The 23,820-nt window shown below is 43.6% G+C and overlaps 1 protein-coding gene across 1 annotated transcript in view; it reads right to left on the reverse strand.

Moving 5' to 3' along the window:
• LOC126175366 (uncharacterized) overlaps window positions 1-23,820 on the reverse strand; it is a 557,388-nt gene that overhangs the window by 25,281 nt on the left and 508,287 nt on the right. Inside the window, exon 5 of the mRNA XM_049922132.1 lies at window positions 1,106-1,284. Coding sequence (XP_049778089.1) covers window positions 1,106-1,284 — 179 coding nt within the window. The remainder of the gene's footprint in view (window positions 1-1,105; window positions 1,285-23,820) is intronic.

The following is a 23,820-nucleotide window of genomic DNA, read 5'->3' on the forward strand; positions in this document are numbered from 1 at the left end:
ATAGGGTATTGTTCGTCCACACAATACCAGTGAAACTCAATACGCTCTGCAAGACGTGCAGCAACTTCTCTTGCCAGCACAATCCAGACTTGTCTTCAATCGAGCTACGCTTTTACAGTCGTCTCGAGTCCAACCAATATGCTAAGGAGCCCAAGAAGGCGCTGCAGGCGACGTCATGTTAGAAAAGGCACTCGCGTCGGTCGTCTGCTGCCACAGCCCCAACACCAAATCTGGCCGCACTGTTGTAACGGATACGTTCGTCGTACGTCCCACATTAATTTATATGGTTATTTCACGTGGTGCTGCTTGTCCGTTAGCGCTGACAGTTCTACGCAAACGACGCTGCTGTCGGTCGTTAAGTGAAGGTCGTCGGCCATTGCAGTGTCCATGGTGAGAGGTAATACCTAAAATTTAGTATTCTCTGCACACTCTTGAGGCTGTGTATTTCGGAATGTTAAATTTCGTAACTATTGCTGGAATGGAATGTCCCATCTGTCTACCTCCAACCACCATTCCGCGTTCACAGTCTTGAGCGCCCATAGTGACGTCGAAAACTTTTTCACATGAATCACGTCAGTACAAATGACAGCTCCGCCAACCCACTGACCTTTTATGCCATGTGTATGCGATATTATCGCCTTCTGTGCAGTACCACATTATTATGCCATGACGTTTGTCGCATCAGTATATAGGTATTGTGGAAAGTATTGGTCCTACAACATTCTCTCGGGTGACCCGATGTTACTTTTACGTCCGAAGACTTCTCTCGGTTGAAAACGAGATGTGGTGCTCTGTCTGCTGAGATCTTCTCAGTTGAGTAGCACAGCTGGTCTGACATTCTGTACGCTGTTGTTCCTTAGGTGGCAACGCTGACCTGTATCGAACGCTTTCCGGAAGACAAGGAACGCGACTTCTACCTGAGCTCCGGTATTTACTGCTTTCTTGGTCTCGTCGGCGAACAGAGCGACCTGGACGAAGAGAGCCAGCTGAGTTCCACACTTCCGTCGATTTCGGAACCCATTTGGCTCCTGTAGAGCAGTATCATACTAGGCTACCACCAAACACGTTCCAGAATTCTACAACGGCCTGGCTGGTGCGTACTCACGAGGAACTTCTTCTTGAGGCCGGGCTCCTGGCGGAAGTAGACGAGGGCGTCCGTCGGCACGTGCAGCGGTGCCCTGGAGGCGAGCCGCAGGTGGCGCGGCGGCGCGCAGTCCAGGTGCAGCAGCAGCCGGCCCGCGCCCGGCTGCCACGCCGCCGCCACGTGCGTCCAGCCCGAGCTCGCTGCGGCACACACAGGTGGAGGCAAGGTAACAAAATGTTCGCATGTGTGTCAAATCTTATGGCACTTAACTGCTAAGGTCATCAGTCCCTAAGCTTACACACTACTTAACCTAAATTGTCCTAAGGACAAATACTCACACCCATGCCCGAGGGAGGACTCAAACCTCCGCCGGGACTAGCCGCACAGACCATGACTGCAGCGCCTGAGACCGCTCGGCTAATCCCGCGAGGCGGCAATGTAACACCACACACATACAAACAAGGAAAAGCTTGAAAACAGGCGCTAGAGTGAGCGACTTTTGATTCACATAGACATGTCGTCCGCCGCACGTGGTCTCGCGGTAGCGTTCTCGCTTCCCGAGCACGGGGTCCCGGGTTCGATTCCCGGCGGGGTCAGGGATTTTCACCTGCCTCGAGATGACTGGGTGTTTGTGTTGTCCTCATCATTTCATCATCATCCAGGAAAGTGGCGAAATTGGACTGAGCAAAGGTTGGGAAATTGTACGGGCGCTGATAACCACGCAGTTGAGCGCCCCACAAACCAAACATCATCATCATCACATAGACATGTCACGTAAACAAACAATGTCATGAACTGTATACGGAAAATACGAGTGGCGTTCAGTAAGTAATTTAACACTTTTTTCCAGCTGAAAGTGGGTCAATTTTATTCGGTACTACAATATTATTCTCCACTCTTCTGGCTCCGAAATCTTATTTTGGCATTACAGAAGCGTCCGATTCCACCCTTCAGCTTTGCCCCCTTGACTTCATCAATATGTCGGAAACAACTACTTACAGCGTGCACAAAATGAAAACAACTACGTTACTATACACACACGCCGACTAATGCGAACAAAAATAAGAATGAGACAATAATGTCACACTTCAAAAATAAAACGGAGCTAACGGGACAACCGCGGAAAAATTGAGGCTTTAGGGTTCCGCACAACTAACGCAAAACTAATCAGACCTTAAAAAAACGCCAAACACATGAACAAAAAAGAACCTTTATCACTGAAAACTCTTCCACAACCCACGCATGAGGAATAGGGAAAATCCACCAAGATAAAAGGCTGCCACCAAAACCGCAACAAATAATAAACCAATCATACCCACACCAACTACCTTAACTCAAAACCACGTTTGCATGATGCTAACCAAAACCTAATGCCACAAGTTAAACTCAGCACGTCCACATAAACCACGAAAGGGCACCCTCAAATGCAACAACACGACATCTACAAACACAACCAGATCAAAACCTCCGCACAATAACGACGTCACACATCACACCATTACATGAGGCGTCAAAACAGACGGGTGGAATCGGACGCTTCCATTCAACGTACTCTACATCCAATGCGGCGGCCTTACGCCACCTTTCTGTGAAGGACTGCGCCCGCGTGGTACCACTCTACTGGTCGACGCCTGAGCCAACGTCTTGTTTCATCAGTAACCTCTCCACCATCCACAGTTCCGCACAGATGGTTTCGTTGCTTTCTACAGTCTGCTGTTAGGTGCCGAGGAAACCAGAGGGCACATGCCCTTGACTACGTAAGTGGTGGAAGAGTGTGCCAGCACTAACAACAAAGACGTCCAGTTGTGCAGCGGTGTTTTTGAGTGAGAGCTGACGATCACTTCGAATGAGAGTCTCCACACGTAACGACATTGCAGGAGTCATAGCTGTGTACGGTCGAATGACACAGGGCAGATCAGGGAGATCTGCGCGTCCTTGTTGCGATGATGACAGATGCTTCACCCGACAACTCACTGTGGTACTGTTCGCTGCCAGGTCTCCGTAGAAATTCTGCAGGCACCTCCGAGTATTTGCAATGATCTGATTTTCCACCAAAAGAAACTCAATGACAGCTCTCTGCTTGGAACGCACCTCCGTTACAGGCGCCATTTTGAAGGCTAGGTATGGCGCCGCTACCTACCAGACCTTCATGAAACTATGGGGGTCTGAAGCGAGAATATTCCGCGATGTCCCACAGCAAATTCCGTATTTTTTCAATCGAAATTGGCCAAAGGAAAAACTGTTGCAATACTTACTGAACGGCACTCATATTCCAGCTTGGCAACAGACGCCATTTTGGGCCCATCACAATGTAGCTGGTAAGTAGTAACGCTGTATCAACTTTGCTTCACTTTGTTTACATTGGCGACTCTGACCAGCACAGGTAACTGATCTAGTGACGTCTGCAGGGTTACATTCACGTTCCTAACCTAGAGTTTCGTAAACAGTATAGTCATTTGTTGTCTTTATTTTTCTCTGAAAACAAATGACATCTGCAATACACAATGTAAGAGAAGATCTAGATAATCAGCTGTTGTGTTTGTCTTTGTACCAAATGGAAGTTTGTAAATAATGTTTTACAAACCAGAACACTGTGTTTTCTGTGCAGTTATTTAACAGTACGTACAGTTTCGTCATCCTCATCATTGTTGGCATCGTTGTTATCAGTGACATCATTATTCATGAGGAGCCACGTCCCTTTCCCCTCCCTATACTGTCATCTCCAGCCAATCATAATGCAATACTAAAAAAATCAAACCAGCGCAAGCACAACAATTTTTTTAGTGGGAAATCTAAACAATGCCCTCCAACCAATAACCGTGTATTACTACTAATATCCAATCACCCATAGCGCAGTATGAAAAACCAGTTATGGCGTAAATAACACAATTGTGTTGACGGAAAATTGAGCATCTTTCCCCATCCTCATCTCTAGCTAATCCTAGAGCAGTACTAAAAACACAAGATGATGGAAGAAGATAAATTATGTGCTTTATATCCTCTCCTTCTTTCCACTTCCCGACAAATTAGAGCATAGTATTGGAAAGTGGTTCTAGATATGTACTAAAATTAGTACGAACCCTCAACTTTAAAAAGTATCATTTTTTCCTTGAAAGACAAATATATTCATTCCAGACTGAACACAGAAGATGAGGTACAAGCAGAAGTAAAGCTACGAGGACGGACTGTGAGTCATGCTTTGGTAGCTCGCTTGGTAGAGCCCATGAATTGCAAACGTCCCGAATTGTGCTTTATATAGCTCGCTCTCCTCTTTCCAGCCTGTTAGAGCACAGTATTAAAATGATGTGCCACATTTCGTTAAAAAATGCAACCCCAATTTAAAGTAGAAGCTATACATATTACTTCCATCAAAGTCACATACCCCTGGTTTAATATTAACACACATACATAACACTGCAATAACGTTAAAATGATTTCAATGCTGAAAGATATGCATCACAAAATAACACACACACACACACACACACACACACACACACACACGCACACACAAACAAACACACACCAGCAGCACGATGCCTACACCTAATGCCTAACAGCTAAGGTGTTATGCCCCCAAGGAACAATATTACAATACGCTATCTGTTGTTAGAATACGAGGTGCATTCAAGTTCTAAGGCCTCCGATTTTTTTTTCCAATTAACTACTCACCCGAAATCGATGAAACTGGCGTTACTTCTCGACGTAATCGCCCTGCAGACGTACACATTTTTCACAACGCTGACGCCATGATTCCATGGCAGCGGCGAAGGCTTCTTTAAGAGTCTGTTTTGACCACTGGAAAATCGCTGAGGCAATAGCAGCACGGCTGGTGAATGTGCGGCCACGGAGAGTGTCTTTCATTGTTGGAAAAAGCCAAAAGTCACTAGGAGCCAGGTCAGGTGAGTAGGGAGCATGAGGAATCACTTCAAAGATGTTATCACGAAGAAACTGTTGCGCAACGTTAGCTCGATGTGCAGGTGCGTTGTCTTGGTGAAACAGCACACGCGCAGCCCTTCCCGGACGTTTTTGTTGCAGTGCAGGAAGGAATTTGTTCTTCAAAACATTTTCGTAGGATGCACCTGTTACCGTAATGCCCTTTGGAACGCAATGGGTAAGGATTACGCTCTCGCTGTCCCAGAACATGGACACCAGCATTTTTTCAGCACTGGCGGTTACCCGAAATTTTTTTGGCGGCGGTGAATCTGTGTGCTTCCATTGAGCTGACTGGCGCTTTGTTTCTGGATTGAAAAATGGCATCCACGTCTCATCCATTGTCACAACCGACGAAAAGAAAGTCCCATTAATGTTGTCGTTGTGCGTCAACATTGCTCGGCAACATGCCACACGGGCAGCCGTGTGGTCATCTGTCAGCATTCGTGGCACCCACCTCGGTGACACTTTTCGCATTTTCAGGTCGTCATGTAAGATTGTGTGCACAGAACCCACAGAAATGCCAACTCTGGAGGCGATCTGTTCAACAGTCATTCGGCGAGCCCCCAAAACAATTCTCTCCACTTTCTCGATCATGTCGTCAGACCGGCTTGTGCGAGCCCGAGGTTGTTTCGGTTTGTTGTCACATGATGTTCTGCCTTCATTAAACTGTCGCACCCACGAACGCACTTTCGACACATCCATAATTCCATCACCACATGTCTCCTTCAACTGTCGATGAATTACAATTGGTTTCACACCACGCAAATTCAGAAAACGAATTATTGCACGCTGTTCAAGTAAGGAAAACGTCGCCATTTTAAGTATTTAAAACAGTTCTCATTCTCGCCGCTGGCGGTAAAATTCCATCTGCCGTACGGTGCTGCCATCTCTGGAATGTATTGACAGTGAACGCGGCCTCATTTTAAAACAATGCGCATGTTTCTATCTCTTTCCAGTCCGGAGAAAAAAAATCTGAGGCCTTAGAACTTGAATGCACCTCGTACTACACCGAAGCACCAAGAAACTGGTATAGACATGCGTACTCAAATATACACATCAAAAAAGTTTTTCATCACGTCGGTTCAGAGTGTTCCGGAACCTGTACAGAAAATTGGAAGAGAGATCAACATAAACCTTATTTCCACCCTTTTTGTTGCTTATGCCTGTACCGCGCTGCATGGTATCGTGTTTGCAAAGATGGACCTCGCCATGGACGACGGGAGTGAAGTTGCGCATCATGCGGCCCACTGCGCATAGTTTGAGTCGTAACACGACGTCCTGTAGCTGCAAGTTCTCCTAGTATTGAGTATATCACATATTTACTTTGTTTTCATACGTTTTACACATGACTCTAGTAGGTTCTTGTTCCTTCTTTATTCATTTCATTGACTGCACTAATCAGATAATGTAAATCATCCACTATTATGGAATTTTATCATTTTTTGCTTGCAACGAAGTACCGCACGGTACGAGGTGCCCTATACCGGTCACGTTCCTCCAACCACTTCCCGCCTGTGCGGAATTCTCGAGTTAGCCCTAAAAGAGGGCGCTGATTATGTGCAGAACTATATTTTCTTTCATTTATGACTCCTTTAGCGATTTGTTTTATGTTGTTTATATTACCCGGTGCAATACAAACGGTGTTAAGGATTTATCTTATTGCCCAGAATATTGGCCCTAGAGCCCATGTCAACCACTGTTTTTAACTCTTCGTCTTTTTAACAATATTACTTTTGTCGTGTTCTTTTTATTGCTTTTTACTACTGTAACACTTTTTATACTTTATAAGCTTATTACAGATTTTAACTATTGTATCCCCCCTTTTATTTTCCCTGTTTCAATTAATTATTGAAAAATAGTGTATGCTGACATTAGCGACAACTGGTCAACTTACTACACAAACATCTGGTGGCTACTGTACGGCAGCTAGTTTTAAACAGTAGATTTACTGACAACATGACTTGTGCATGTGTTGTGATTTGTATGTATTTGACGATGCTGGTGCTGATTCCGCATTTAACAGTTGACTATGCCACTATCGCTGCAGTGCATTAGGACTTTGATTTTATGAGACAGGTATGCCTCTTTACATTTAAAGCGCACGAATGTAAATTTTGTCAGCACTACTTTTCAATATGCTCTATGTATTGTTTTTAAGCTGTATACAGTTTGCGAGTGTATTTATATTTGTCCCATTTTTGCTGCAGATCTAATGATGGTCATCAACGACCGAAACCGGTAATCTGTTAAAAAAAATTGTGACCATAGACGGAAATTAAAGGAAACTTATTAAATGCATATGATGGTGGTATTACAGTCGGCGCAAGAGCGATGGGACACAGCATCACTGAGGTAGCGATGAAGTGGGGATTTTCACGGATGACCATTTCACGAGTGTACCTTTAATATCAAGAATCCGGTAAAATCGCTGCGGCCGGGAAAAGACCCTGTAAGAAGAGCACCAACGACGAATGAAGAGAATCGTTCAACGTGACAGAAGTGCAACCCTTCGGCAAATTGCTGCTGATTTCAATGCTGGCCCATCAACGAGTGTCAGGGTGCTAACCATTCAACGAAACATCATCGATAAGGGTTTTCGGAGCCTAAGTCTTACTCGTGCATCCTTGATGACTGCACGGCAGAAACCTTTACGCCTCGCCTCGGCCCATCAACACCTACATGGGCCTGTTGATAACTCGAAACATGTTGTCTGGTCAGACGAACCTCGTTTCAGATTTTATCGAGCACATGGAGGTGTACGGGTATGGAGACAACATCATGAATCTATGGACCCTGCACGTCAGAAGAGACTGTTCAAGCTGGAGCTGGCCGTTGTGGCCGAGCGGTTCTAGACGCTTCAGTCTGGAACCGCGCGACCGCTACAGTCTGGAACCGCGCGACCGCTACAGTCGCAGGTTCGAATTCTGCCTCGGGCATGGATGTGTGTGATGTCCTTAGGTTACTTAGGTTTAAGTAGCTCTAAGTTCTAGGGGACTGATGACCTCAGCTGTTTAGTCCCATAGTGCTCAGAGCCATTTGAACCATTTGTTCAAGCTGTCGGAGGCTCTGTAATGGTATGGGGCGTGTGCAATTTGAAGGGTGTTGTACCCCTGATACGTTTAGATATGACTCTCTCAGATGACACATCCGCAAGCATCCTGTCTGATCACCTGCATCCATTCATCTCCAATGTGCGTTCCGACGGACTTTGGCAATTCCAGCAGGACAATGCGACACCCCCATGTCCAGAATTGCTATGAGTTGGCTCCCGGAACACTCTACTGAGTTTAAACACTCCCGCTAGCCACGAAACTTCCCAGACAATGCTTGGATGCCTTGCAATGTGCTGCTCAGAAGAAATCTCAACCCTTCGTACTCTTACGGATTTATGGACAGCCCCGCAGGATTCATGGTGTCAGTTCCCTCCAGCACTACTTGAGACATTAGTCGAGTCTATGCCACGCCGCGTTGCGGCACTTCTGCGTGCTCGCGGAGGCCCTGCAAGGTACTAGGCAAGTGTACCAGTTTCTTTGGCTCTTCAGTGTATATAAGACACAGTAACACCTAACGCGTAATGCCGCGATAAGCAGTATAGATTGCAACGTTTGATTGTAGTCGATTCAGTTGTGATCGAGCACTGCAGTTAACACTTCTATCAATGCAATTGTATAAAAAGAGCAGTCTTAAAAGTCAGGTGCTGAAACCTTGACGAAATATTCGCAGAAAATTGGCCTTTCTGCAAAAATGGCAAGCTGAAACTGACTCTGTACTGGAAAGAAAATTTAAACCTTCTTTGTCAACCGCTAGCAACGGCCTTGCCGCTAGCAACGGCCTTGCCGCAGTGGGTACACCGGTTCCCGTCAGATCACCGAAGTTAAGCGCTGTAGGGCGTGGCTGACACTTTGATGGGTGTCCGTCGGGGCCGCCACTGCACTGTTGCCATTTTTTTTGAGATGCAATCAGCCTCATGATACCAACTGAGGAGCTACTCGACCGAATAGTGACGGCTCCAGTCAAAGAAAACCATCAGAACGATCGGAATAGCGGTGAGCTGACCACATGCCCCTCGTATCCGCATCCTCAGCTGATGATCACACGGCGATCGGATGGTCCGAAGGCCAGATGTGGCCAGAAGACGGAGTGATTTTCTCAACCGCTAGAGAAACTGGGAAAATTATTCTGGTAGTAGAATAATACGTAACTCAACGTACGAAATAAGTCTAAATTATTTATGGAAGAAGAAGAAGAGGAAGACGATGACGATGCTGAAGTGCAGCAACGAAAGAAAGGTATACCAGAAATATGGTGTAGACTGGCGCCATCTTTTCTAGTAAACCAATATATGGAACATGTGACCACTGCATACAAACATCAAATCTGAACCCAGAGCAAGACAGTGGGTGACTGGTAATTCGCAAGTGACTGTCGAAAGAGATGGTTTAGTATTCCACACTGTCAGATACCCAAGGAATAAGAGGCTTATATTATCTATTTTTAACCTCGGAAAACCAGTTACACAACGCAAATCTTTAGTATGATCGCTACAAATGCTCAAACAAAGCCATCTCGCCTACAGACAAGAAAATTCCAACAGAGGTTATAAATATATGCATATAGGTACGGCTGCATGAGATAACATAGGTGGATCATTATTGTGAGAGGACTGTGACATTTATCTCAGCACGGACGGTAATACAATTACAGCTATGCGTAAAAGATCTCTCCTGATTTTGGCAGAGAAGGAGAAGAAGAAGATGCAACTCAAGGAGCATGCACTTCCACCCTGGTCCATGAGATCGGGAAATCTATGCTAATAGGAGACAGATTAAGACATTAAACGAGGCGTATTCTTCCCACGCCCGGGTTCCCGGGTTCGATTCCCGGCGGGGTCAGGGATTTTCTCTGCCTCGTGATGGCTGGGTGTTGTGTGCTGTCCTTAGGTTAGTTAGGTTTAAGTAGTTCTAAGTTCTAGGGGACTGATGACCATAGATGTTAAGTCCCATAGTGCTCAGAGCCATTTTGAACGAGGCGTATTTATGGAAGCAGCAGGTGGGGGGGGAGGTAGAGTAAGATGACATTCATGATTGCAAGGTGGTCTCCAACAAATAGCTAGCACATTTCAAAATGAATAAATTGGCGAAGCGATTAATTTTCTTGCTGGTTTCAAAATTGGTGGCAGTAATTCACACAACAGGGAAATACTATTTTTTGAAGAGAAGCTTTGAAAGGGCGAAACAGGTTATTGCTAGAGGTTTGTGGAATATTATGAGAGCTGAAATTTTTAAAGTATCTCATAGAACACTGCAAATAAGGTTAAAGAGTGGAAATAAACCAGAACCCACCTGAGGCACTTTGATTATCACCTGAAGTTTACGATGTCTGTCGTAAATACAAGAGTAAAAGATTGAGACACTGTGTGTGGAGACAATGCACCGGTTGTCAGACGTCTGAAAAATGTTAATTTTTAGATTTGAAACGGTCCACGTATTTATTGATTTGAATCTAACAGCACGCTTTAGGTTATAGCAACTGATTATGAGAGATCATAATTAATTCAGCGGAAAAAATCGAAAATATTATGGAAATAATGGAGCTAGTTTCATGCTTAAAATGTAAAGCGTGAGCAAGCACAGGTAGCAATCGTATGTACGAGGCAACGCCGAAACCTTATCTGTTGAAAGGCCACAGCGCGTGCTAAGAGGACTAGTATTAAAATTAAACATAAAAATGGTGCATTACTGCTTTAATTATCATGGTGCGCTTTTTAAAAAATATTTTGTCATAATTTCTTTTTTAACGCGTAGTCGTGTTGTGGAGAAGTAAGATCTCTCCTCGTAATCGGTTGTCCTCTCAAACACAGTCGTCTGCAAAGAAAGAGATGGTGTTTCTCGAGAAAGGCATCTCATTTAAAAATGCGTACGTATATTCCAAACTGCTTCGGCGATATAAATACAAATTTCTAACACTAGTGTTTGAAAATTTTAATGATACTGGACATTCCACGTTTTCAAGTAATATGGATGTAATATGGCTTGGCGAAGCGCTACTGTTTTCGATTGTTATTCTTGATGATATGGCTTGTGATAAGATCATATGAAAGCATCCTTTCCTATGGGATGTTGTGATTGAATACACACAATTCACGAACACTCATAGGCAAAGTCATCTTCCCTACAAACATGCAAATTATAACAGCGGTTACAAATCTATGCGTATGATTAAGGTCGCATTAGGTAAAAGTGATGAATCGTTACTGACAGGTGATGGCGACATACGTATCAGTGTGGCAGAGAATGCAATTCCAGCTGTTTCTCAAGAAACCCAACCTGTTTTGTTGTAGGATACGAAGAAGATTTTGTTCACCAAGCATGCACTTCAACCCTCTTCTCAGAGATTGAGTCAGCTATTCCGAAAGGAAACAGATGAAGATGTTAAAAGGGATGTGTTATGAAAGCAGCATGTGAAGAAGAAGATGCAGATTATGATGGACAAGAGGAAGAGGATCATGACATTCATGATTACAAGATGGTCTCCAACAAATCACCAATACATTACGACCCAAATGAATCGGTAGAGCGATTAGTATTCTCGCTAGCTTCGAAAGTAGCGGGCAGTAATTGACATGTTAATGGAATATTATCTACTGGAGAAGAACGTCGCGAAGCAATGATTACTATCCAATAGTTTGAGGACTGACGAAAATACTGGAGTGAAAGATTACATTCGGGAACGATCCATTTAATTACTGATTGGGATAGGACCACAAACAATAAATTACAGGCTTTTGCAGAAAAAAATAAAAATATTAGAGTCAGCGTTACTCCAAGAGCGCGGAGCGAGGCAAACAAAGCAACCTCTAGACGGCATCCTGCAAGGCAGACACACGTAACTATCTCTTGCACGGATTTCGGCGAGCCTCTTGTTGCTGCTGAGACGCGATCTGCTGCACTGAATCATTATGTGGGATTTCTATTTCGATAACACACATAACTACAGGGTGCTTCAAAAAATGTACACACACTTTGAACTGTCAGACAATTTATTTCCCGTTCTACAAGGTTAAATATCTGCGAGAAAGTAATGTTATGTTTCTTCAACAGGTGGCAGCAGTGGCAAGGAAGTAAGTGCAATTTGGCGGACGTGCGTTTGAGTTTTGAAGCGCGGAAGCAGATAATTAAGTGGTACTGGAAGTTTGAGAATGTAGCTGCGGTTCGAAGACAGTGGAGAAGTGAGTATGGTACAGAACTCCCTTCAAGGTTAACAATTACACGTCTACGACACAAATTCGAAATTCGTGAACAGTGTGTGATGTGCATAAAGGTCGATCAGGGCGACCTCGTACAGCTACGAGTGATTATTCCACAACTGCGGTCTTGGAACTGTTTCAGCGTTCGCCTCAGAAATCTTCAAGGCAAGCAGCGGGTGACAGTAATGCAAATGCTAGTAGTGTGCTATGCATTCTGAAGAAAGGCAAGTTTCGTGTGTACATTCCAACGCTGGTGCAACAGCTAAGTGACGACGATCCAGATCGAAGGTTAGAATTTTGTGAATGGGTTCAGGAGATTGTGAGACGTGAACCGGGATTTATTGGTAGCATAATTTGGTCGGATGAAGCCCAGTTCAAACTTAATGGAACTATCAACAGGCACAATTGTGTGTACTGGGCTGAAGATAATCCTCACATTACAGTTGAAAAGGCTGGGAATTTGCCTGGTGTAAATGTGTGGTATGGTTTGTCTGCAAGGGGGCTCATTGGGCCTTCCTGGTTTGAAGGTACTGTTACTGGAGAAACGTACCTAATAATTCTTGCTTGCTCCATATTCCCTGCCATTCGTGCATTATGCGGTAATGATGAGTTTTATTTCCAACAAGATGGCGCCCCACCACACTATCATAGGGACGTACGAGGATACCTGGATCACAATGTGCCAGGCCAGTGGATAGGATGCAGGGGACCAATCGAGTTTCCTGCACGCTCTCCAGACCTCACGCCGCTGGATTTCTTCTTATGGGGCACAGTAAAATATTAGGTGTACAAACGTAAACCACGTAACCTGGACACACTTTGGAATGAGATTCAGGCGTTGTGCGCAGAAATGTCATTGGACACTTTGGTATGATGTACGGAATCAGTGGTGACTCATACTCAGAAATGTATTGATGCCGAAGGCCACCAGTTTGAACATTAATCACATTTGCAAAGTACATTTATTTTTCCAATCGGACTTTAAGCTTTCCATTTCCAGAAATTTGACATTGTAGAACGGGAAATAAATTTTCTATGACGATTCAAAGTGTGTATACATTTTTATGACGCACCCTGTATTGATGTTTTAGAACTGGTTCGTGGCACTTATTTTTAGTGCAGAACGTCTCCTACGCTTCTCTACATGCTCGCAGTCAGAAGGAGCTGAGTACCATAAACCTTATCAAGTTTCGTTTTTTTTTGGCGGAAAAAGCAATTATCTCACGTTGCGTAGGTTTTCTCTGTTTCCTCACGCTTAGTGTTTCTGGAAAGTGGCATTTTTCCAGGAATGTGATTGCGCAATCTCTCAATCAGCAGACAGGATTAGAAATTCCAGCTGTCACAGCAAGGACACATACTAACAAAGCTGGGAAAAAGCTCGTTAGGAAACTTTTAGTTGATGCAGAACCACTGGAGTGTCGACGTCACAGTCGCTGTCTTTACAAATAGATGTAAGTACAACGGGCACTGCTACTTAAAAGAATCTATACAGTTTTGTTTATTAGTTACTGGCCATAAGACATGAAAGCAGGGCTTCCATGTCACAGAAACTGAAGAGTCAGCGGAGTGCAGTACACACTGCAAGACTGTCGGCGTTGGAGAAAGGGTGGAAGAGTCCGATACCATACCCAAAATGCGTCACCACCAAATTTGGATCAATGGTCCTGGTTCATCTGAACTGCAACACTCAACCATGCATTCCTCCGAACACGATTTTCTCAACAGCTTCAATATGCGCATGGTGCATTTACAAATAGAGGATAATAAAGACATAGTTGATTTTAAATAGTGATATGTGATTGTTTGCATACATAAAAATGTCAGTTTCTGTTCGCAAAGTATCCTGCAGTGAAAGAGCAGTAGATGTCAAGATTAGGTCTCTAAAAGAGGTCTGCTGCGACTATGCTACTCTCAGGAGTGTTAAGCACTCACATGTAAATTCATTCGTGGTGTCAAAACTTTTATAGAAGCTAATGAGCGAATATAACAATTGCTTCAGAGAGAATACTTAACCAATTCCAAGCACTACGTTGTTTTCAAAGCATACAATAGTTATGAGTGTATTAACTGCACATAATTGTTTCTGTTCGAGTGTAAGAAGCTGGTAAATTGCTACTTTAAAGATATATTATTTATAACGTAGAGAGTTGGGCCACATACTGTTATTCAGTTCCATTTCAGTTTCGTTATGACAGATACAGCATTGAGATCCTGGTTATCTAGTGGAGTTGTTGCAAGTATCTACTCAAATTGCTAGAATCCACCATTTACGATAGACGATGCTGTAGAAAGTGTGGAGGACGGTGTGGAATGTACACTGAATTTGTCTATTTCCACAGTATAAATAGTGAAAGGTCCTTGTGAAAATTTATTATTCCCTGAAAAAATTTTTCTATAATAAATATATTGTTTCTTAGTTAAATTCCTTAGCCTTTTCTTGGAATTATAAGGTAACTTGCATACAATTTTGCCGGCCGGAGTGGTCTTGGGTTCTAGGCGCTACAGTCTGGAACCGAGCGACCGCTGCGGTCGCAGGTTCGAGTCCTGCCTCGGACATGGATGTGTGTGATGTCCTTAGGTTAGTTAGCTTTAATTAGTTCCAAGTTCTAGGCGACTGATGATATCAGCATAGTGCTCAGAGCCAATGAACCATACAATTTTGGGAGTGAGTGCGAGACAGGAAATGGTCATCACAGATTACATTTAGTGTTTACGGGCTATTTTAAATTGTATTATTCATATCTTTAGACGTTTGAACAATTTTAATTTTACACCAGGTGTATGTGTGTGTAAATTATGCATACATTTGACTTTTGAACTTAAGTTTAATACCATGTCAGAAATATGTGGCCTTCACGGAAGTAATGCATTTACCTTTGACCTTAAACAGAGGGTTACGTAATTTTTTTACTGCATATCTGGCATATAATTTTAATACTGTATTTTAATAGGATAGAAAAACAAGAGGGAGGAGCACACGGCACAGAACTGGTCTGCAGGTAAATAATGTAATTTGACAGCATTTCTATGCCAGAAATAATGATAGTCTTTGACTTTCATGGAAATAACGAGACTTTCAAGTTGAGATTCAGTTTTTTTTTTCCTGCGTATCCGGCATCATTTCTAACAATACGCTCTGATAGTTTGAAGCCGGAGGCAGGGAGGGCGTATGAAGCACACAGCCGGTCCGTTTCAATCATGTTGCATTTTTGATAGTGCACCATGATTGGCAGGAGATAAGGATGAGGAAGCTGCATGGCGTAATGTGTAGGTCAGAAACAGGGTTATCTGACACTATTTTTACTTCACTGCTTGAGAGGATACGTGCTGTTATATCTACGTTTACAAAACCAAACCAAATTTAAAAAGGCAGTATGGGCCTCTTAGCCGTACGATGTTCCACCCTGCCTGACATCGATGCAAACACTGAACCGGTTGATGTGGGTGTCTGTTATAAAGCTGTCGTATTCTCTTCTGAGGCAAGCTGCTCTACGACTGTTACAATTGGTGCTTGATACCCTGAGTAGTGGGCCCCAGCTGGTCCTACTCTTGTTCTGGTGAGGTTAGGTCGGGAGATGTTGCTGGGCACAGGAGGTAGATCATCAAGCACACCGTTCGTAAAGACACGTACGATGTGTGAACGGCCATTGTTCTTTTGAGGAATGACGCCACGATACTGCCTCATAAAAGACAACACATGGGGTTGCAGATAACCATGATGAACCATTCTGCCTAGCAGGGGCGGTTTAGGGCGCCAGTTAGAGAGCCAAGCTAAGAGGAGCGCCAGAGGAGCCACAGTTGTAGATGTCCTGTAAAGGAAGTATCAGAAACGGTAGCGCCGGCTTGGGACGCCAGGCTGAGAGCGGCACCTAAGTGCAAGATTGATATATAGTACACTTCACAACCAGTAGCAATAACGGACATGGATGAAAGTGAACGGGTGAAGGGGGGGGGGGGGGGGATGCGGAAAAATTATAAGTTGGAAAATATGTTCTTGAACTGGTCCTGATCATCAGAGTCACTTCAACCACTACTAGGCGTGACATGCAGTCATACTCGACGGCTCCCCACACCATCACTCCAGGAGTAACACTGCTATGGCTCTCCGAAACACTGGAGACAGTGAACTCTCTCCACGACGGCCATCCGGGATGGAGCAAAACCTTCGTTCATCACTGAACACACTGTTATGGCACTCATCAGCAGTCCATGGTTCCCAGCTATGCTAACACTCCAACCAGCCATTTATTCTGTGATGTTACTGGAAGCCTACGCATTGGACAGTAATTGGCTAGTTGGGCTGCAGCTAATCTCTAACCAAAGATTCGGGATGATACAGAATGTTGTAGAGTACCCATTGTATGTTCTTGGATGGCAGGCGCAGATGTGAAAAGGTGTGATGGACTTTGTGTACGAGGTGCATTAAAGTTCTGAGGCCTCCGATTTTTTTTCTCCGGACTGGAAAGAGATAGCACTGTACGGCAGATGGAATTTTACCGCCAGCGGCGAGAATGAGAACTGTTTTAAATACTTAAAATGGCGACGTTTTCCTTATTTGAACAGCGTGCAATCATTCGTTTTCTGAATTTGCGTGGTGTGAAACCAATTGAAATTCATCGACAGTTGAAGGAGACATGTGGTGATGGAGTTATGGATGTGTCGAAAGTGCGTTCGTGGGTGCGACAGTTTAATGAAGGCAGAACATCGTGTGACAACAAACCGAAACAACCTCGGGCTCACACAAGCCGGTCTGACGACATGATCGAGAAAGTGGAGAGAATTGTTTTGGGGGATCGCCGAATGACTGTTGAACAGATCACCTCCAGAGTTGGCATTTCTGTGGGTTCTGTGCATACAATCCTGCATGACGACCTGAAAATGCGAAAAGTGTCATCGATGTGGGTGCCACGAATGCTGACAGACGACCACATTGCTGCCCGTGTGGCATGCTGCCGAGCGATGTTGACGCGCAACGACAGCATGAATGGGACTTTCTTTTCGTCGGTTGTGACAATGGATGAGACGTGGATGCCATTTTTCAATCCAGAAACAAAGCGCCAGTCAGATCAATGGAAGCACACAGATTCACCGCCACCAAAAAAATTTCGGGTAACCGCCAGTGCTGAAAAAATGCTGGTGTCCATGTTCTGGGACAGCGAGGGCGTAATCCTTACCCATTGCGTTCCAAAGGGCACTACGGTAACAGGTGCATCCTACGAAAATGTTTTGAAGAACAAATTCTTTCCTGCACTGCAACAAAAACGTCCAGGAAGGGCTGCGTGTGTGCTGTTTCACCAAGACAACGCAACCGCACATCGAGCTAACGTTACGCAACAGTTTCTTCGTGATAACAACTCTGAAGTGATTCCACATGCTCCCTACTCACCTGACCTGGCTCCTAGTGACTTTTGGCTTTTTCCAACAATGAAAGACACTCTCCGTGGCCGCACATTCACCAGCCGTGCTGCTATTGCCTCAGCGATTTTCCAGTGGTCAAAACAGACTCCTAAAGAAGCCTTCGCCGCTGCCATGGAATCATGGCGTCAGCGTTGTGAAAAATGTATACGTCTGCAGGGCGATTACGTCGAGAAGTAACGCCTGTTTCATCGATTTCGGGTGAGTAGTTAATTAGAAAAAAAAAAAATCGTAGGCCTTAGAACTTGAATGCACCTCGTACAATGTAGCATGGAACACTGCTTGCCCTCATGCTTCCATGTTGTCCAACATCAGGCCACTGTCATATACAAGTATTCCAGCCCAAACGGACGTCTGCAATGAAGCTTCTTCCGGACTCTGTCAGGTGCTGGTAACACTGCCTCAAACGAATACATGACATATCCGTACACTACAAACCCAGTTGATTTTATGTTTTCATTTCCAATACAAAATAGGCGAAGTGAATACCAGACAGATGCCAAGTTCGTCAGCTAGTGTAACAAAAATGAAACCGCATTTTCGTTAGTTTTTCTCTTTAAGGCTATCTAATGATGTAAATAGAAGCGAAGCCGGCCGCGTTTGTCGAGCGGTTCTAGGCGCTTCAGACCGGAACCGTGACACCGCTACGGTCGCAGGTTCGAATCCTGCCTCGGGCATGGATGTGTGTGATGTCCTTAGGTTAGTTAGGTTAAATAAGTAGGTCTAAGTTCTAGGGGACTGATGACCTCAGATGTTAAGTCTCATAGTGCTCAGAGCCAAATAGAAGCGAAAACAGTAATAGCTACATAAATTAAACGCGATCGTGACTTTAAATTACGGTTCTTTAAGTTCGTTGTTTCCTCATTCAGCACCTGATGTAACGAAGGGACTACTGAATGAAAACAGTTGACAAAATCCGTTGCAGTGTTGCACACTGACTGAATGATTCATTCCTTCTTTTCAAGTGAAACAAGCGGGTAGTCTTTCTGTCGGGTCTGCCTACCAGTCTAAATGTGGGTCTTAGCGCTTTCCCCACATTCGTTTAAGCGAATGCTGGACTAACTATTCTGAGAAATCGAACAAATGATAAATACAATTCGCGAAAAAATACTTCCCATAAGTGGCAATATATGCTCACAAAGCAAGTGTTGTCACCAAACAATTAACAAAATTGTATCCTATGTGTCTTCTCTTAACGTTAGCTCAGCACTTACGAAGGAGAATGTTGGTTATGAGTGCAAACCGACGGGAAGAGACGGACAGGGCTGCAATAAACTTAAATTAATGATGTATTTGGTCATTTACTTGACCACAAATTTACAATATGGTCATTTACTTGACCACAAATTTACAATATAGCACCAGTTATTAAACTTTTAAAACCAACCAATAATTGATATCTAATGACCGAAGCACTAAAACTTCGTATTTAAGTAAATAAATACTTAATTCTGAAAATACTTCGTTTTTAGAAATGCTGCTGCTGTGCACTTCCGTCCGAAAACGTTTCACGCAGCTCTTCACGCTACTCTATCCAGTGCAAGCCTCTTCATCTCCGAACAATCACTGCAACGTACGTCCTATTGAGCTTGCTTACTGTATTCATCTCTTCGTTTCCCTGTACAATTGTTACTCTCCGATACTAAACTGATGATCCTTTGATATCTCAATACGTGTCGCATTAACCGATCGCTTCTTCTAATCATATTATGACATTTCTTTTCTCTCGGGTTTTATTTAGTACATCCGGATTGGTTATACAATATACCCATCTAATCTTCAGCATTCTTTTGTAGCACAACATTTCAAAAGGTTCTACTCTCTTCTTTTCCAAACTGTTGATCATCCACGTTTCGCTTTCAAGCAAGGCTACATTCCAGACAAGTACCTCCAGAGAAAACTTCCTAAAACTTAAACCTATATTCGGCGCCTGTAATTCAGAAATGATTTCCTTGTTATTATCAGTCTACGTTTTATATTCTGTCTAGTTCGGTCATCGTCAGTTATTATACTGCTAAAATAGCAAAACGCATCTACTACTTTTAGTGAGTATGTTGCTAATGTAATTCCTCAGCATCTTCAGATTAATCTGACTACATTCAATTACCATTATTTAAACTTTCTTTGTTTTCATTTTACATCACCCTTTCAAGACACTGTCCATTCCCTTCAATTGTTCATCCACGTGACTTGATGTCTCTGGTAGAATCACAGTATCATCGGCAAACCTGCACATTTTTATTTTGTTTCTCTTCATATTTAACTGCTACCTCAAATTTTTCGTTGGTTTCCTTCACTGCTTGCTCAGTTTACAGACTGTGTAACATTGGGGGATATACCATACTTTTTATTTACCTCTCCTTGGAGTAAGATACAATATTTCTCTCTATAAAGTTGGCAACTGTATTCATGACCCACGTATAATCGAAAGATTGAACGAGTGTGTAAGTGAAAACCCAGCTACCTGGAGACGGAGAGAAAATGATCGTACATCTGACACTATCGTCAGAGACTTGGGTCAATGTGTTTTCTCTCATGGCGTGAAACCACTGAAACATGGAGAGTGAGCGGAAACATCATACAGATGGCGTCGCCATACAAGACTAGCTACATTCGACTGGAAAAAGCGACTGAACGAAACATCAATCGACTGCCCAATCGGTTGCCGAAACAAGTTGGTTGCTCCATCACTAGTTGATGGAAATTTGCAGTTGAAAATTTCAGTTCACATTTATACACTCGCGGAGTCTCCCAAGTCATTCCTACATGAACAAGCTGTGCTGGAAGACTTGCCGGCAAATGAGATCTTGACGGTGAGTTAAGACTGAGAGAGCGCTAAGGTACTTAGCTCCGAAGTGCTCAGTCTTCTGCACATGCAGGCCCTGCTGGATGGGAAGCGCACTGCAGAACCGCATTGCGTGACGCCAGAGAATTGTTGAGCTTTTATTTCAGAGCGCACCAGCCTTGACTGCAAGGGGTGCGGCCCGGTTCATTCGCCGTATGAAGTTCAATAACAGACTCTAACGGCGGAATTCATCAACCTCGATTAAAATTTATCCGGTCTGAAGTCGGCATTTAACCCTGTTCAACGGAAAATTCTGGTGCACCGACCTCGACCGAAATTTAACGGAGTTTACCAGAGTTAAATGTGAGCTTGGCTCACGCCTGGTTTTCCGTGATGATCAGTCTTTTGTAAGTGTAGGACATTAAGACCGTGACGTGTTTCGATCTGTGGTGTCTAGGAAGCCTGTACACACTGTTCGCTAGACAAACAAACAAGTCGTATTAATGAGTTTTATTACAGTAAGAGAATTATAGATACTTAACTTTGGCAATTACACAGATGTGTCGCAAGCAAAGGGCGACGTACGAAATAATCTGTCTTTGCAGTGACTGCTGCTCTCTGACAAGTCTTTCCTGAACTATCGAAAACGCTGATCTTGAAGCTGCTATTGAACTGGGCCGTCACCAGTCTGTCGCGGCGCTTATGTCCTCTTCACACAGGGGCCGCTGCTGTCGCGTTGTCGTCCTGGAGGGAGGTCCGGTCAGTGTGCGATTGGTTGACTTCTTCTCACAGCCTTCTCTTCTCGTCGTTCCCGACAGGCGTGCAGGCACGTGACCTTACGCCGTAACACCATATACTGACACAGACGCAAGGCATCGTACGTAATTACCCTAAACTTGAGATTAACCCTTAAATTTTATTAATTTATGAATCAAACTTAACCAGGAGTAGAATTCAATTGTGCCTCCACATATGACCACATTGCCTTTTTTTCCCAACAAGGGCAGCACACGACAACCAGATTTTTGTAATCTTTTACATTTATGGTACGTGAAGTTCGAAAGTCAAATATACCTCTCCTAAACAAGTTCGATGCAACTCTCTAACATTCTCAAGAAAATCGGCTTCTAAGTTTTACAACCATGTTTAATACGCTATAATAAAGTAGAATTTGACAACCAGTGTGGCTCTGCGCTAGCATTTTTGCTCGCTGGTTACATTCCAGGTGAATTCAAATTTTTAAACAGAGCTGCGTGTTCTATGAACATTTACGTGAAACAAAGTACAAAAAGGTAGTGAAAATTTAATTTGCAGTGCTTTCAACTATACAATCTCGAAAGACAATCTTTTGTAAAATATAGGTAATTAAGAATTTTTGTTAGCAGTGAAAACTGGACTTTTGAGTGCAGTACCGCTATACAGTTAGAAGTAAAATTATGAGATGTGTTAATTAGCATGTGTTTGAAGAATTTTATATTTAATTGACGTGGGACCTCGTTTATGTTTAGCTAAATGAAAAACAAAGAACGAACTACTAGTGAGGCATAAACATACTTCTTTTGTGTGTGTGTGTGTGTGTGTGTGTGTGTGTGTGCGTTACACGGAGATAGCCGCGGTCAAATGAGCAGTTGGCTGACTACGGTTTGCTTGATTTGGCATTTAACGTCGGTGCACCGACTAACATTTTAAAGACGATTTATTTTTAACCGTTATCATAGGACCTTGTTTATCTCGTTTTTTTTTTTTTCACCGACGTTGGTGCACTCAGCTGTAAATGTCAGTTCCGTCCTCCTTAAGCGTCGTAATGAAGTTCACAAAACAAAGTTGATGTAAACATAGGGTCACTCTCACTACGATTACACGCGACACTTCTTCCAGAAGACGAATACCGAATTTCTAAAGCAGTTTTTCGCTGTCGTGTTTACATGTTGAGCCGTTAAGGCATGAAGTGGATTTGGAGGCCAATTAAATTGGCGTGTGAAAAACAGCTGTTCTATTTTCTTATTCAGTCCACATAATGATCTATTTCTCTTTGATTAAATGTTAGAGGAAGACATCTTCTTGCTCAGTCTAATATTTCTAGTTCTTCTTCACTGCACAAAACGTCACTTTGTCCACATTACCCGAAAATTTTTAAAAACAACACGTAACCCGGCAGCCGAAGAACGTTTCAAAACAGACTGTGCGTTGGCATGGAAGCGAAAATTGATTGCGGAAGAGGAAAACCGCTGGCTAGAAGCCGATCTCTAGACTCACAAGGAGAGGCCGCCAATTGTGAAATTCAGATTCGATTCATACTGCGCATAATAAAAGCTCATGGTCAGAGGTGTAATGTGACAAAGCACCAAGATGCACTTATCAACCGTTGTCGAGAAAATCGACAGTTAAAAGAAACCGTTGCGGTGAAATACTCTCTACGATTAATAACTTCCTAGAGCGTCGTGGCGTAGCGGTAAGCGCTCGGGTTCATTATCCGAAGGTCGCCGGATCGAATCTCGCGCCATGCAACATCTTTTTTTTTAGTATTTGGCGACTGCGAACATCATCATGTTTTCCGCAAGCAAAGTTGTATTTCACAAATGTTATTAATTGTCTTCATAATGTTTACCACGTATAGTTAACGGAAGACGTAGAAACGATATTCCGAAACGAATACGTATAGTGTAAGTCAAACGTTCGAATTAGAATAGAGACCCCACGAACACAAATTTACTGTGGCGGGTATGAAATATAAACTCCGTTACTCGCTCATTACACTTTAAGGACAGATGTTGAATGGACCGAAACGAGCCGCCGCATAACAGCGTAGTTGCCTGCTAACTTCGAAAGAAGGTAGATGCGGTCCCTAGTGCAACTTATAACATCGTCGAAAATCAGTGCGTACGTGAGAGCTTTGGTACACCCTGTTAAACAAATGGAAAAATGGAGGCGGTACAATTGGAGAGCGATCCCGTCCCTTCGCATGAAAGTGATGTGATCGAAGATGATTCTACACACAGTGAAGTGACGAAACAACCATTGAAAAATGCGTTGGTGTATTTTGAAAGCCTCCTTCGTAACAGTAATCGCATCGTAGCAGAACCGTCAACATCAATCAACGAAGAAGCCATGGTAATTGGGGAAGAAATGTTCCAGAATACGCTGCAAATGCTCGCCGAAAAAACGCTCGTTCATGATGAGGAACTGATAGACATTAATGAAATCTACGATAATAATGCCTACGAAGACGTTGAAACGAATCCCACTGCCAACGAATCACCAGACGAATACGAGCCGGACGAGAAGAAAAAAAAAAAAAAGGTACGGCTATATTTCTCTGGATTACACAATTAGAGCTGTCAATCTGGCCAAAGA

Source organism: Schistocerca cancellata, chromosome 3 (assembly GCF_023864275.1).
Source record: "Schistocerca cancellata isolate TAMUIC-IGC-003103 chromosome 3, iqSchCanc2.1, whole genome shotgun sequence".
Lineage (NCBI taxonomy): Eukaryota > Metazoa > Arthropoda > Insecta > Orthoptera > Acrididae > Schistocerca > Schistocerca cancellata.